The sequence below is a fragment of the Bombyx mori genome, chromosome 13, assembly GCF_030269925.1.
Source record: "Bombyx mori chromosome 13, ASM3026992v2".
Taxonomy (NCBI): Eukaryota; Metazoa; Arthropoda; class Insecta; order Lepidoptera; family Bombycidae; genus Bombyx; species Bombyx mori.
In genome coordinates, this window is record NC_085119.1 from 751,031 (window position 1) to 765,780 (window position 14,750).

The window sequence follows — 14,750 nt, forward strand, 5'->3', positions numbered from 1 at the left end:
TGATTCGACAAGCACATTTGCTTACTTGATTTTAGCCACAGGAAGTTGTATGGTTACGGCCCGCTCTAAGATATTTTGTTGAATTCTTAGTTGAATTGAAAAAAAACTACGCTACATTAGGCTTTACATTAGATCCCGTGATGAATTCGAGTAGGAACAGGTCAGACATCGCACCTCCCGCCATCGGAGCAGAGTTCATCCATGTTATCTGGAACCGCTGCGTTCATCGACAGTGCGTTTCCAGAGGTATTTTTTGCCACGTACCATCCGGCTATGGAATGAGCTCCCCTCCACGGTGTGGAGAGTATTAGGCGGTAGGTAGCGGCTTGGCTCTGCCCCTGGCATTGCTGAAGTCCATGGGCGACGGTAACCACTCACCATCGGGTGGACCGTATGCTCGTCTGCCTACAAGGGCAATACAAAAAAAAGGACCGTGGTACCAATCGGGGTGGCAAATTTATAAATTTTGCAGCTATTATTTTTATTCTATTATTGTGATATCGACTTAGAAGATTAGAAACCCGGAAGAATCGCGAATACTGACTCAGTCAGAAAGAGAGCTTTTTGAATAGAAAAACTTATATATGTATGTATATTTGCAAGGCGTTTTCCTTCCTTGAGATGATAAATCTTCAACTACCCTCTAAACCATAAACAAATATTGCACGCCGAAAATCTTCAGATCAGAAATCTCAAATATAAACAGTCGTAAACTATTCGAGTTAAGAACATAACAGATCCCCAAGTGTTTGTCCCCTGAGTTATTGTGATGTTTCCTGAGACATTAGCAAGTTTGATGGCTGACATTGATCAAGAGAGCGCCCTTTAATAGTAGCTGTAAACTGCTGATGCTGAGACGGCAACGTTATGTAAGGATTTATTTGTAGTAAAGCGAAGACTAGTGGCTACTAGAATGATTAGTGTTGATGGACCCCTCATGAACTTGGAAGCGTCGGTTGGAAATATAAATTAGGATTATCTGAGGGAAATCTTCGGGAATAAATTTACTAACTTCGTGAATTAGTGCTTAGTTGGATTAAATATAATATGAATTTATCTTAGTTTATCAGCGTTCTTTGTGAATTTTATATTTTAAAATAAAAGCAAACATTGTTGGAATGGAATTTTTGGAATTTAACAATTAAATTATGAATAAGATATTCTTTTGTAAATTGCATTGTCATTTAATGCACTAACAACAATGTTTCCGTTCAAATAATATATTAAGATAGGTACGAACGCGATTCAAGTTTTCGTATGCCTATGAATATCTTCTCTATCGATCAATCGGCCATTAGGCCTATTTCTGACGAAACACCACCGAGTATCCACATCATACAGACTACAAGAGGCCAATGAAAAAACAACTCAATGGCTCAAACCAATCTTCCCCCATCAATTACAACAGTCGATTTATCCAGACGTTATCTCAATAAGCCATCCACAGATCACAAGAACTTCATAACCCTGCGCATTTATATCCGTTCAATTTCTAAAATTGTATTCTTCCCTCCCACGGTGGGGTCATCCATCATTCGGTCCCCTTTTAATTTACACCGTAGCATTTTTCAGCCACTCATCCCGGTGTCGTTTATCACATTGGCTTGTGTTTCCGGGGGTGCTTTTGTCTTGCGAGATTCACCGTGACCCACTTCTGGTGACAAGGAGCCAGGTTTCCGTGTAATGGGCGGATTTTCGCCTGAAGATTTAAGATCGATAAACACTTTGTGAATAGACGATTTGATGCGATTTTTCCTGATGGAAAAGATTCAATTGTACTAATATTACTTCGCGTCGTGACTGATTTTTGTGAAGCTGAATAGATTCGAGATTTTTTTTTAAATAATGGCACATAAATTTCATTTTCTGGCATCACGTTCAAAATTTAAATTAATTCAAAATTAATATATTTATGTAATATATAATAAATTATAAATTAGTTCAAAAATTAATAAGGATAATAATTTTTTACCCTTACTTGTATGCGTATTCTGGCATATAAAAGAGTAACAATGCCCACACACCGCCGATATATCTAAAGAATTGAATACGCTATTACTTTAATCAAACTGTAACTCTTAAAATAGAGGTAATTATGAGATAAAATATTGAAAAATGCTGTTTTGAAAAATTAAACATAGATAGGCGGCAAGTAATGTCATATCGTATTAATTCAAAGGTAGTAAGAATTTTTAACAAGCTTTATTATGCTTAGAATCCCTTCATTAGGTCGTAGGCATTTGCAAGTCGAGGGAGTATTTTAATTGCTACCGCTTGATTTGGGTCTAATGAGATAAAAAATATTATTAAATTTCTGTTCCTTTTTTTTTATTAGTACCAAGCTCGATTCTGAGCTGAATAATATTAAAAAATTAAAATTTTTAAATTTAAAAATAAATAATTTTTTAATTTTTTTTTTCTTTCTTCGGAGCTCACAGTATTTAACGAAAGACTAATTTTCGACTGCTTAAGGATAGTTTTCTGTGTGTGTAAAATTATATCCATCAATAACGACCCTAATCGGGTGAAGACTCTTTCTAATAATGTTCCAAAATACTCGATTCACAAAAACATCTTAAATCAGCATAAAAGTAGAGATAGCATCGTGACGTTCGAATCCAAATCTATTATACATAATAATATATCAGAATAGTGAGGAGACCTTACAATAATAACAATGATACAACACATCTACATATCACACATTCCATTTCCCCCTTTTCATCCATTCCAGAAACCCGCATTGTCCTTTAGTACATTTATCACGAACCCGTAAGACACAAATTTGAGTGGCAATCTTACTTGTAATAGTACATACAAAATTGTTGAATGTCAGATAAGTCGTTCATATTTCGAATGTGGATTTTGTGTATTAAAGTTTGTTATTGGGAGATTAAGAGCTCTATCTGAGACTTTGAAAACGATTTATCTAAGATAGTGGTAAGATAATGCTAATGGCGTCTAAAATACATATATCTAAATAATGTACAGGAAGCCTGTAGGTTGTTTGTTGAAGTTTAGTGGATAGTAGAAATGGTCGCTAACAACTTAGACCTACATAATGTGTTACCATGTGTAGTACTATCGAGCGATGCAAAAGTGCCGGCGTTAAAATACGGATTTACCACACGAATGACTTCAACTTTTTTTTCTTCCTACATATGCTGATAGCCTTGAGAGGCTATATCAGCTTCTCCTTGACGTGTAGGTGAGCTCACGGGGCTCAAACCGGGTGTGTTGCTAACACTGGCCCTAGCAAGAACAGTGCTTCGCAGAATCTACCACCGGATCGGAAACGCGACCAACTGAGAAGATCCGGCGAGAAACTCAGTGGGTTATGTCTATGGGTTAATTCACTCGGCGAGCCCTTCGTCGCTTGCGACGGGTTCGACGAGGACGGTGACCGTAATGTGTAATAAAAATCGCAAAAATTATATTTAATATAAAATTATATTTAAATTATATTATATTTTACTGGTGGTAGGACCTATTGTGAGTCCGCACGGGTAGGTACCACCGCCCTGCCTATTTCTGCCGTGAAGCAGTAATGCGTTTCGGTTTGAAGGGTGGGGTAGCCGTTGTAACTATACTGAGACCTTAGAACTTATATCTCAAGGTGGGTGGCGCATTTACGTTGTAGATGTCTATGGGCTCCAGTAACCACTTAACACCAGGTGGGCTGTGAGCTCGTCCACCCATCTAAGCAATAAAAAAAAAAAAAAAAAAATTTCCGTATTTATTGGCAAGGTTTTGTAAGCCGTCACAGGGAGGTACCACCGTCCTTCCTTTTATAGCTGCGAAGCAGTCGTAAATTGTGGTTTGGAGGGTTGAAACAACCCCTGTACTATATAATAATATGAGCCTTAAACTTAATTTCTCAAGTTGAGTATCGGCATTTAAATTGTGATAGATGTGCAGAATACACTTCACACCAGGTGGGCCGTAAGCTCTTTCACTCATTTATACAAATAACTTCATTACATGCCATTATATCAGTATGCAATACTAATTAATACGAGTATGCCATGGTTACGGATTTTTTACGGTTTTTTTTTAGTGTTTTTCACGCTGCAGACCGTAAGCTCAGTCAACCATACGAATAGAATAGACAACAATAAAAAATAATAATAAAGTTGATTTAAGACCATAACATATGTATTCTAATCATATTATACTGATAGATGCCGGAGTAGACACGATTTAACTTTGTTCTTGTTTGAAAATCTACAAGAATATAATATCTGATCCCGCAAATCATAGCTGTGACATGAACCGATAGTCAGAGTTTATTGGAAACGTTTTTGTTATCATATCTAATGTAGAGGGAAGATCTTCCATCGAAGGGACGTTTTTGTTCTGCAGACCGACTTGTGAGTTGTGGAGAGTTCAAGATACGCACTTACATTTCGTATCAAAACATTTCTCATTACGCGAGATTGCCTCAAGCTATCCCTAGCGCGAGTACTTCTCGAACTTCTTCTAATATGTCAATAAATGATGCTTTTTTTATTACCCTTGTAGACAGATGAGCATACAGCCCACCTGATGGTGAGTGGTTACCATCACCCGTAGACTTCAGAGAATGCCAGGGGCAGCTAAACTGCTGCTTACCGTTAAAATCTATGCTATGCTACAACATCATTGTTAAATTGAATAGTCCAAATTATATATCCCCTGTCTATTCTATTCTGCTTATATAAATATGATAAATTCAAAATTTAAACCAACACAATTGCTTTAACTTTTTAACGGCTAATAACTCTTCCTTTATAACTCTTCTCTTCGTTATAGTATGGAGGATTAAAGGAGGGTTGACCGCGAATAAGGTACAAGTCAAACAAGAATTGATCGATGAAGCTAAACATTCATTTTGAGTGTTATTTTCTGAATAGTTGTTCTGTATATTAATACTTCTCCATTGTTTATTTTAGATTCTAGGTAAGTGGTTTCCGTTATCTTTGTCTACCTGTTTAAAAGCACTGCTCTAAGTCAAGAATCGAATATTAGAATAAGTACAATCAAGAATTTAAAATATGACAAAAACACATTATTTTTTTTTGCCTAGATGTATGGACAAGATCACAGCCCACCTGATGTTAAGTGGTTACTGGAACCCATAGACATCTAAAGCGTAAATGCGCCACACACCTTGAGATATAAGTTCTAAGGTCTCAGTATAGTTAAAACGGCTGCCCCACCCTTCAAGCCGAAACGCAATACTGCTTCACGGCAGAAATAGGCGGGGCGGTGGTACCTACCCGTGCGGACTCACAAGAGGTCCTACCACCAGTAATTACGCAAATTATAATTTTGCGTGTTTGATTTTTATTACACGATGTTATTCCTTCACCGTGGAAGTCAATCGTGAACAATTGATAACACGCAAAAATCTCAAATTATTTTTAGGTAGTGTTACAAAACCAAATTTGTAACACAAATCCGTCACTTTGTCATCAGTCCGCTGCGATTCACGTAACTCCTATAACGATCTTCGCACAGCTACCCTTGTAACTCGAATCTCTATAATCTCGTTTTAAACGTGAAATAGTCGTACCAATTAACTTTCTGTTTTCCTGATGCTATCGAATACTACGAAACCCTATACTGTAAATGCTGGCGGCAATCTCGAACAATGATTGAAGTTTACATTACATGGGGCTACGTGTATTCCGATATTCAATGTGCAAGGCATGACGCTTTGGAACGACTATGCAGACAAACAGTACGCGACATACTTACATAATTATCTAGGGCTATTGTAAAGCTACCGACGCTTTAACCAATGATTTTTATTAAGTTTAACTTCTGTCAATTGTTGCTAACAAGATGTGACTTTTTTTTTTTAGGTTCGATGGGCGGACTAGCTCACAGCCCACCTGATGTTAAGTGGTTACTGGAGCCCATAGACATCTACAACGTAGACGCGCCACCCACCTTGAGATACAAGTTCTAAAGTCTCAGTATAGTTACAACGGCTGCCCCACCCTTCAAACCGAAACGCATTACTGCTTCATGGCAGAAATAGGCAGGGCGGTGGTACCTACCCGCGCGGACTCACAAGTGTCCTACCACCAGTGACTTGTTAAAATATGCACGCAATAAAGTCAACAATTGAATTGACTCCTGGGTTTTTGAGATGACAACGTCTTATAATTCGATGGAGCCGACTGCACGCACGAATAAACATGACTCATGCGGCGTTACCTCGCTCTGAGTTGTTCCATTTAAGGCTTGAAGTGCAAGCGAGAGCGCGCAACGAGCGACAAAGAAGCACAATCTGCCTCCGCGTTCGGCAGCGTTCGACATCTGTCTCTCTCCTACTTGAGTGAGCGATGCATCAGCTGCTATACAATAATACATTTACATGTTTTCGATAATTGAAAAATGAAACCTTTTTGATTGATTTTTTTCGTAGGCTACAAAAAATAAACAAAATAATGTAACTAAACGTGAAAATGGGACAGAAAAAAGGTACACCTTATCTATTCGAATATAATACAATGGAAATATCCGACCCGCGTATAGCTGAAACGTTCAATAGCATTACAAAGAGCTGTAACTCTATCGCGGATATTTCTGTTGTAACCGCCGCGTCACCGACGAAGCTCCATTTGCATAGGGGTCAGATATGGCCCTTCACAAATCACGGCTATCGATTCAGTGGTGAAACATCTATTGAAAATGAAATAGGTGCGGTGGAAGTTTTATATTCGAGATATTTTTCTTGGACGATTTTTTCTGTGACCAGTAACTATGTAAATTTATATTTTTAAAGGGTTCATATTTTTATCCCATGTTTTTGGTCCTTACCGTAATAGTAATAGCAGGAGTAATAGTGGTAATTGTAAATTGTAGTAAAATATTGTTTATTTAAATTTAGTAGCGTACTAATAGGTTGTATGCTCGTCTGCTTAAAATGGATATAGTAAAAAATCTTGAACCTTACTTATCACTTCATTTTTCATATAAAAACTATTTTTCCTGTCTTAATTTTGATACAACAGCTCTCGACCAAAACTGCGTATGTCTTAGCGAAAGTTGATGGATGGCTGACTATTTAGATGACAGGAGATATTTATAGAGGCATCGTTTGAACTTTTTATATACCGTAGAAGGGAAACGAGAAAAGCGGAAGAACTTCGACTTCGTGGCCAGCTGGTAAAGCAATGAAACTGTATGGCCAATGTGTATCCAGTCTATTTTATAGGCCTGGCTTTATCCCTAGCATCGCGAATCTCCAAAAATAGCTGTCACAACACATCGAGTGATCAGTAGCTTTTCTTCTAAGATAGTTAATTAACACTGAAGCAAATACAAAAAAAATTAAAGTAGCAAAAGAATTACTTGGAGCACTGCTGCCCAATATAATCGATATAATTATAATACTAAATAATTTGTATGCCAATTTGTATGTTAATAGATAATATTCAATTTCTTTATCTTAACTTTAATTGGTTTTCGATTGTTAAAAACAGCTCCACAAGTTTCATAAAAGTACTATAAAGCTCCAATAATGACCAATTAAATAAATCTTAATTTTTCCCTTTTAAGTGAGATTCACAATCACTGGGGGCGGCGATTATTATAAGCAGTATTATGAAATGCTATAACAGTAGGTATTTCATACGATAGACACATCACACCACACGAGCCTATCCTTCCGTTAAGTCAACTGCCACGCTCAGTCCTTGCGGAATAATTTGTTTAGTGCTTCATGCTTCTGTTGGCGTCAACCCTGTTGCTTCCACTCGAGACAAGAATAAATAGAACATGATAGCATTTAGTAGTAGCTCGAAAGCTGGACTGAATGGATTTAAAACAGGCGAAACTATGACGTGACTAAGACGTATCTTTGTTGTCATAAATATTATAGCGGTAACCATACGAGTAACACAGAGAAATCTAGCATATACAGCAAGCGCGCTAATGATAATTCCAAAACCATTTTATTTGTATATAAATGCTGAACAGCATCAGGACCATCCTCAGGATTGGTCAACCGAGACAATAGCCGTTTGGTGGATAATCTTTTCTTTGTCTTCTCTTTTAATAAGCTTAAAAATGCTTCTATGGTTTGGAATACATAGTTTACGATTTTGTGAATATAGAAAACAATGTTTATTTAATGGCATAAAAAGTTCTTAACGTTTCAAAGCAAAGAATCACAGGGAAGTGGCCTAAAAGATATGACGCCCACTACATTCGTACCAAGTGATGCAACGGTGTTCGAATCTCACAGGCAAGTACCAAATTTTTCTAATGAAATACATACCTAGCGATCGATTTCCACAATGAAGGCATGACATTAAGTTATAAAAGTCAAACTCGCAAAATCATAATACGGGTAGGTATCACCATCTAGCCTATATCTATCGTAAATTAATAATGCGTTTCGGTTTGAAGGGTGGGGCAGCCGTTGTTCTGTGAGACTTAGAACTCATGTCTCAAAGTGGATGGTGGCATTTAAGTTGTATATGTTTATAGGCTCCTATACTTAACACACCAGGCGGGCTGTTAGCTGGTCCACCCATCTGAGCAATAATAAAAAAATAAGGGGCCATATTGAATTCTGCATAATTATTTGAAGTCCAGTCCAACAACCTTTCAACCAAAATTTCATAACACACACGAAGTGTCGTATATATTTGAAAGTTAAATATTTGGGAACCAACTAAAGTATGTACTACAGACACAGTTCCGAATCTAAACTTGTATTTGATCATCAAAACGGTCCTGTTTTTATTCAAATACCTTTTTCCCAGAAAATAAACTTATTACTATTTTAGTCCTTTCATAATTCAAAGAATTATGGAATAGAAATCGTATTAATTTGATTATTTTTATGCGAAACCTCCACTTATTAGCTGCCAGATTTTTTGATAGCTTTTTGTATTCGATAGAATTCACTAGTTCTTCCAATTTCTTTTCCATGCCTTTTCTTAAGAAGATAAAATTAAGTAAATTAAAGCTCGACAGCTTGATACTAGGAATCCCCAGTATTGAACCCGAATTGAAGAAGATTGAATTGAAGTGAAATTAAATATGGTTCGCAGAACTACTCGGCGATAAATCATGACTAGTTTGGACTTGGCATCAACGAATTTGTTTTCTGAATGTATTTCGTAAGCTACATTATATTTGTATATTATGTATGCTCATATATGGATATTTGAAAAACATCGATATGCTGCCACTCATCTATGTCCTTTTTATGACTAAAGTTAAATGAAAATTTTAAATAACTTACCGAAAGGACAGCGTGGTTAGCGGCCGGTACGATTTGTGACTTGTTGCATCCGACATCGGAGTCCCCCAGAAGTCATTCCCAAACACTCCTAACACACTATTACCACCGTTCACGTCACCATTACCAACAATGGCCGGGATGTCGTCATGCACAAAATCACCATGCAAACTATTTGCGTATGTCAAAGCACTGACTGACGCGACTAAAGTGTAAATGGCCCAGTCATTCTCGCATAAAGTCTTCCACGTATTTGCGGTAGTCTCTTCTCTGACCGGCGGCAAAGGTCGGCGTTTCATGATGTTAATTAAGCACTTTCACGGTTCGGACTTCACTTCAGATTATAAGTGCACTGATTATATGAACTGTTAAAAACACCTGATCGTTATATGAACTAAAATAACGCAACTTCAAACCGACCTGTGAGTAAACCTCACGACCTCATAGATTTAATAAATCGCCGATCGAAACTTCATGCATACTCAATTCGCAAACACGGCTGGAACAGAAAGGTTGTCCGTCGACAAGGGAAAGTGGACTTTTAAGGTTACCCCGGTCAGGTTGATGGATAGCCGTGGCCGCATAAATCAAGCACGCGGTCCGCTGATGTCATATTCATGAGAGCCAGCTAAACGATGGTCCGGCTCGGAAGAAAAATAGCCCGGGACTTTTCCTTATTTCTTTTTTTAATTCTTGCTTCGTCCTTTGTGTTTTAAGCGGCAAGTGATTTATCGGCAACCGGGACCTGAAACAACGAAGATATATTAGATAATGTATTCCTGTGTCCTGTGTTTTATTAAATTAATGTGCCTAAAATAATTTGATAGTTTAATAATTGAATATATTTTTTAAATTACTAATGACTTTTGTTGTGTTCTTTTTTTATTATATTATTTTAAGAGTAACGGTGAACAACCCACGTTATTAATTTGAATGAAATGTGCAATATTGCAAGGAAAAATAGTTGTTCACCATTGGCGTTAAATTGTCCCATGTCCAAAGTGACATAGTTTTTTTTTTTATTGCTTAGATAGTTGGACGATCTCACAGCCCACCTGGTGTTAAGTGGTCACTGGAGGCCATAGACATCTACACCGTAAATGCGCCACCCACCTTGAGATATAAGTTCTAAAGTCTCAAGTATAGTTACAACGGCTGCCCCACCCTTCAAACCGAAACGCATTACTGCTTCACGGTAGAAATAGGCAGGGTGGTGGTACCCACCCGCGCGGACTCACAAGAGGTCCTACCACCAGTATAGCTTTTAGAACTGACAATATTTTGCGTCGATCCGCGGATTTACTCATCTGCTCATCTCAATTATTTTACGTATTTAGTGTACATGTTAAAAAGGCATCCCATGGCGACAGATATAATTAAAATACTATAAACACCGTGGGCGGGTTACCTTATTTCTCTCATTCGTAACACTCTTGACAAAGTGGTCATTGTGGTCATGTAACATTGGAAGAGGCAAATTTGAAGCGCCTCATGATATACCATCATCTCGCCCTGTTCGCAGTCATCCTACCACACTCACTTAAGATGAGCTTCATCGCTAATAAATTTACTCCACTTTGAATGCCGCTCTGATGAACTGTATCTTTCAAGCGTTGTAGAAAGAAGCGTACATTATTGGCGGAAAAACGCACCCGTTATCCCTGCGATAGTCAAACCGTATGAACATCTGATTCGTAAACGCCTTTGGCACTTTATTACTTCTAAAGGCATTCTCATTGACTAACACTTTGGATTCCGTGCGTCCCACAAGTGTCCCCCAAGTGGCGCATTGACAGCAACCCCACGAAAGCACAGCTGTACTCTTCAGAATAGGTCGCCTTCCTGATACCACTTCTAGCGTCTCGTCCACAATTTTGCGCGGTAATTCCATTCCTGCCATCAAAATCTTTGGTCAGCCCATACCGTGGCCGTTACCCTAAACAGAAAGAACATTCCGTCACTACGTTACGTCAGTCCGCAACCGAGCCGCGTTATACTCCGTCTTCTCAACCCCTTTCCCTAGAAGCGAAGTAATTTATCCTTTTGTAAAAAAGTGTCACTTTACAAAGCTTGCATACTTTCCGACATAATATTTGCAGTAGTAACGCGAGTAATATGCTAATTATATCATGTCTTCGTCATTTTAGTCAGTTTGTTTGTGTGAAAAATCCAAGTTGCTTTAAAATATAACTTTTGCTAATGGTAACGTTTTTTTTTTTTTTATTGCTTAGGTGGATGGACGAGTTCACAGCCCACCTGATGTTAAGTGGTTACTGGAGCCCATAGACAACTACAACGTAAATGCGCCACCCACCTCGAGATATAAGTTCTAAGGTCTCAGTATAGTTACGACGGCTACCCCACCCTTCGAACCGAAACGCATTACTGCTTCACGGCGGAAATAGGCGGGGTGGTGGTACCTACCCGTGCGGACTCCCAAGAGGTCCTACCACCAGTGGCTACACGAAGCTAATATGAAATAGTTACTGAACTTATTTCTAAGATTTCCATTAATTGGGATTTGTTAAGAAATTTCTTTTTAGAAGACAATTCACACAGTATATTTATCAGCCGTAGGTTATTTTATATTTTTAAGTGTTTTCACTTTTCTTGCTTAGTGTTGAGATTACTGCACTGCAAATTCGATTTGTATTTTTAGTTCTTTAAATAAATAGTTCACGTGGTAATAAAATAAGTTACCCGAGACTAAAAGATGAAAAGCACAGTAATCGTTTTTTTTTTTTGTTTTGGTGACTCGTAGCCCTAATAAAAAATTATACTACTATATTATAAAGACCCAAAATATTTAAAATAAATGAGCAAGACTAAATCGTAAAAACGATTTTAATTCCGGATCCCACTATTAACCTTTGAAATGTGAAGTTGGTTTTCTAACTATGTTGGAGTAACTTCTATTAAGCACACTTCAAATTCACGTATGGGCTCACAAACATGATTCACTCATACATAAATGTAACAATTGAATTACAAATTTCAAGTTTGATTGATTTCATTTTAAAACACTCACCACAGAAGTGTTTTTCAAGACTTAGGTACATAGCGTAGCGTAATGATAAAATTGTTACCTACTGGATTACCGTTGCTTAATGTACAAATAAAATTGATCCACTGACTTCACTGCGCTGTGCTCTGTCCGCGCCTTATCCCGTCTAAAATGCTAATGCCATGTTTCCTTAATTTACTCGTACACGGCATACGTTCTACGAATTGAAAGCTTTACGGCATAATTCCATTAAACTGGCACACATTCCCGATGTTAGCTTAAAGCTCAATTTTAAATATATAATTGATTATTCAAAGTTTTCAATTTACATTCATGTTTGACGATGAGAGCTTTCTTTATTTAGCGTCATCATTACCGTGACGACTTCTAGTGAACCAGAAGAAGTAGTCCTCTTCCTTTAGTATCTAACTCCTTCCCGATAGTCGTTTCTACCCTACAACGATCACAAGGTGATTCTGTACTGCGCTTCGCAGTACGTGACATTTAGCGTAAGCTCGGTTTATTAGTATCTACTCATAATAAAATCCCGTGGTCAATTTGAATAACATTTATAATTTTGTAAGTAATCCATTCCTTTACAGATATGTAATATACATTCAATGGCTAAATAATAAATAATAATAAATAAATAAATATTTACTAACAATCACGCCACGTTAACTGGTCCCGTGATAAGTTCGTAAAGAACTTGTGTTACAGGTACCAGATAACGGATATAAATGTAAGATTTTTATTATACACATACATATATTTAATATACATCCCATAACCCTGGAAAAGACATTTATATTTATCATACAAACATCTTCCCTCGGCGGGATTCGAACCCGCGACCCCCTTGTGTAGTGACCATGTCACTTACCACTATACCAGACGGCCGTTAATTACATGGTTAGTTAAATACATGGCCTAAAGAATAAGATGCTCGATACATTTGTATCTTGTGATGCACCGGTATTCGAATCCCGCAAGCAAGTACCAATTTTTCTAATGAAATACGTACTTAGCAATTGTTCACGATTGATTTCGATGAAAAAATAACGTCTTGTAATAAAATCAAACCCGCAAAATTATAATTTGCGTATTTTCTGGTGGTAGGACGTCTTGCGAGTCCGCGCGAGTAGGTACCACCACCCTGCCTATTTCTGCCGTCAAGCAGTAACGCGTTTCGGTTTGAAGGGAGGCATTTCGCTGAAGATGTCTATGAGTTTCGGTAACCACTTAACATCTAACGGGCCGTGAGCTCGTCCACCAATCTAAGCAATAAAAAAATGTATATTTATATTATGTATCTATGTAGATATATGTGTAGAGCCGCAGACATTGGTCTGACCTGAAAATAAAAAAATCTTGGTATCCAATCGCAGTGCTACTTATTGGGTCCAATTGTGTATTCAAACTAGTCAGGAACCCGCCAACATATCCACGAAAAAAATCCACAAAATCGGTTCGATATAGCCTACGAGTATGTTCGGTATACTGTACCAATACAGCACACCTATAAGCTGTAAAAAATACATGGCAACTTTATTAAAATGGTGTCATATAGTTATGTTTATTTTCATTTATACATCCATTTTAAAGGTATTATGAAATATGCGATAGGTGTTATTATTCCTACCTTAAAAAAAAGTAACTATCTCAATCAAAAATGGCGTTTGAGTAACGTCACATAAAACAGGAGACACAGCCTCTATTGGTCGCGTTCGACAAACATTTGGCCAAACATTTATGTCCTATCATTAATCAGCTCTCAATTACACGAGCGATGACAAATATTGAATTACGGATGATTGATTGGACCCAAGTTTCGTGGACGTATGTTATCCCCTTCGACAATCAAGCGATTACATGTGTATTGTGTACAGTATCAGGAGTATCACGTGTTTTGTCGCTATAGTATTTATGAGAATATAACGAAGAAGTATTTATTTGGAAATTCGGGGAATCTAAACATGGGATGTTGGTAAAGGAAATTTTATCTGTTTTAATTTATTATTGAAAAATAATTACGAAAAATCCATATTGGCAATTTGCATTGATGAATAAAATGTTAATAACGATTTATTTATTTGTATTTGTGTTTATTATAAAAGATCAATTTAAGAAACTAATTAACATTTATTTCTTATTTTTCAATGCAGTTATTTTTGAATAGTTAATTAAAAATACCAATTATTTTCGAAGTGCTGGCATCATCACTTCCGTGGTTCTCTTTTCATCCCTTTATCAATGTCGTCCGTCCGTTCATTTAATAAATGAAAACATATTTTTTTTCTACTTAGATGAATAGACGAGTGGCCCACCCAGTGTTAAGTGGTAACCGGAGCCCATAGACATCAACAATGTAAATGCCGCCACCTACCTTGAGACATGAGTTCTAAGGTCTCCGTTTTTACAGTATAATGGTTGCCCCACCCTTCAAGCCGAAACGCATTACTGCTTCACGGCAGAAATAGGTACCTACCCGTGCTGACTCAT

The 14,750-nt window shown here is 37.4% G+C and overlaps 1 protein-coding gene across 1 annotated transcript in view; it reads right to left on the reverse strand.

Annotated features, from left to right (window-relative positions):
• The window catches only part of LOC101742494 (protein O-mannosyl-transferase TMTC1), a 188,093-nt gene that overhangs the window by 121,690 nt on the left and 51,653 nt on the right, over positions 1-14,750 (reverse strand). Inside the window, exon 2 of the mRNA XM_012690553.4 lies at positions 9,248-9,989. Coding sequence (XP_012546007.2) covers positions 9,248-9,543 — 296 coding nt within the window. The 5' untranslated portion in view covers positions 9,544-9,989. The remainder of the gene's footprint in view (positions 1-9,247; positions 9,990-14,750) is intronic.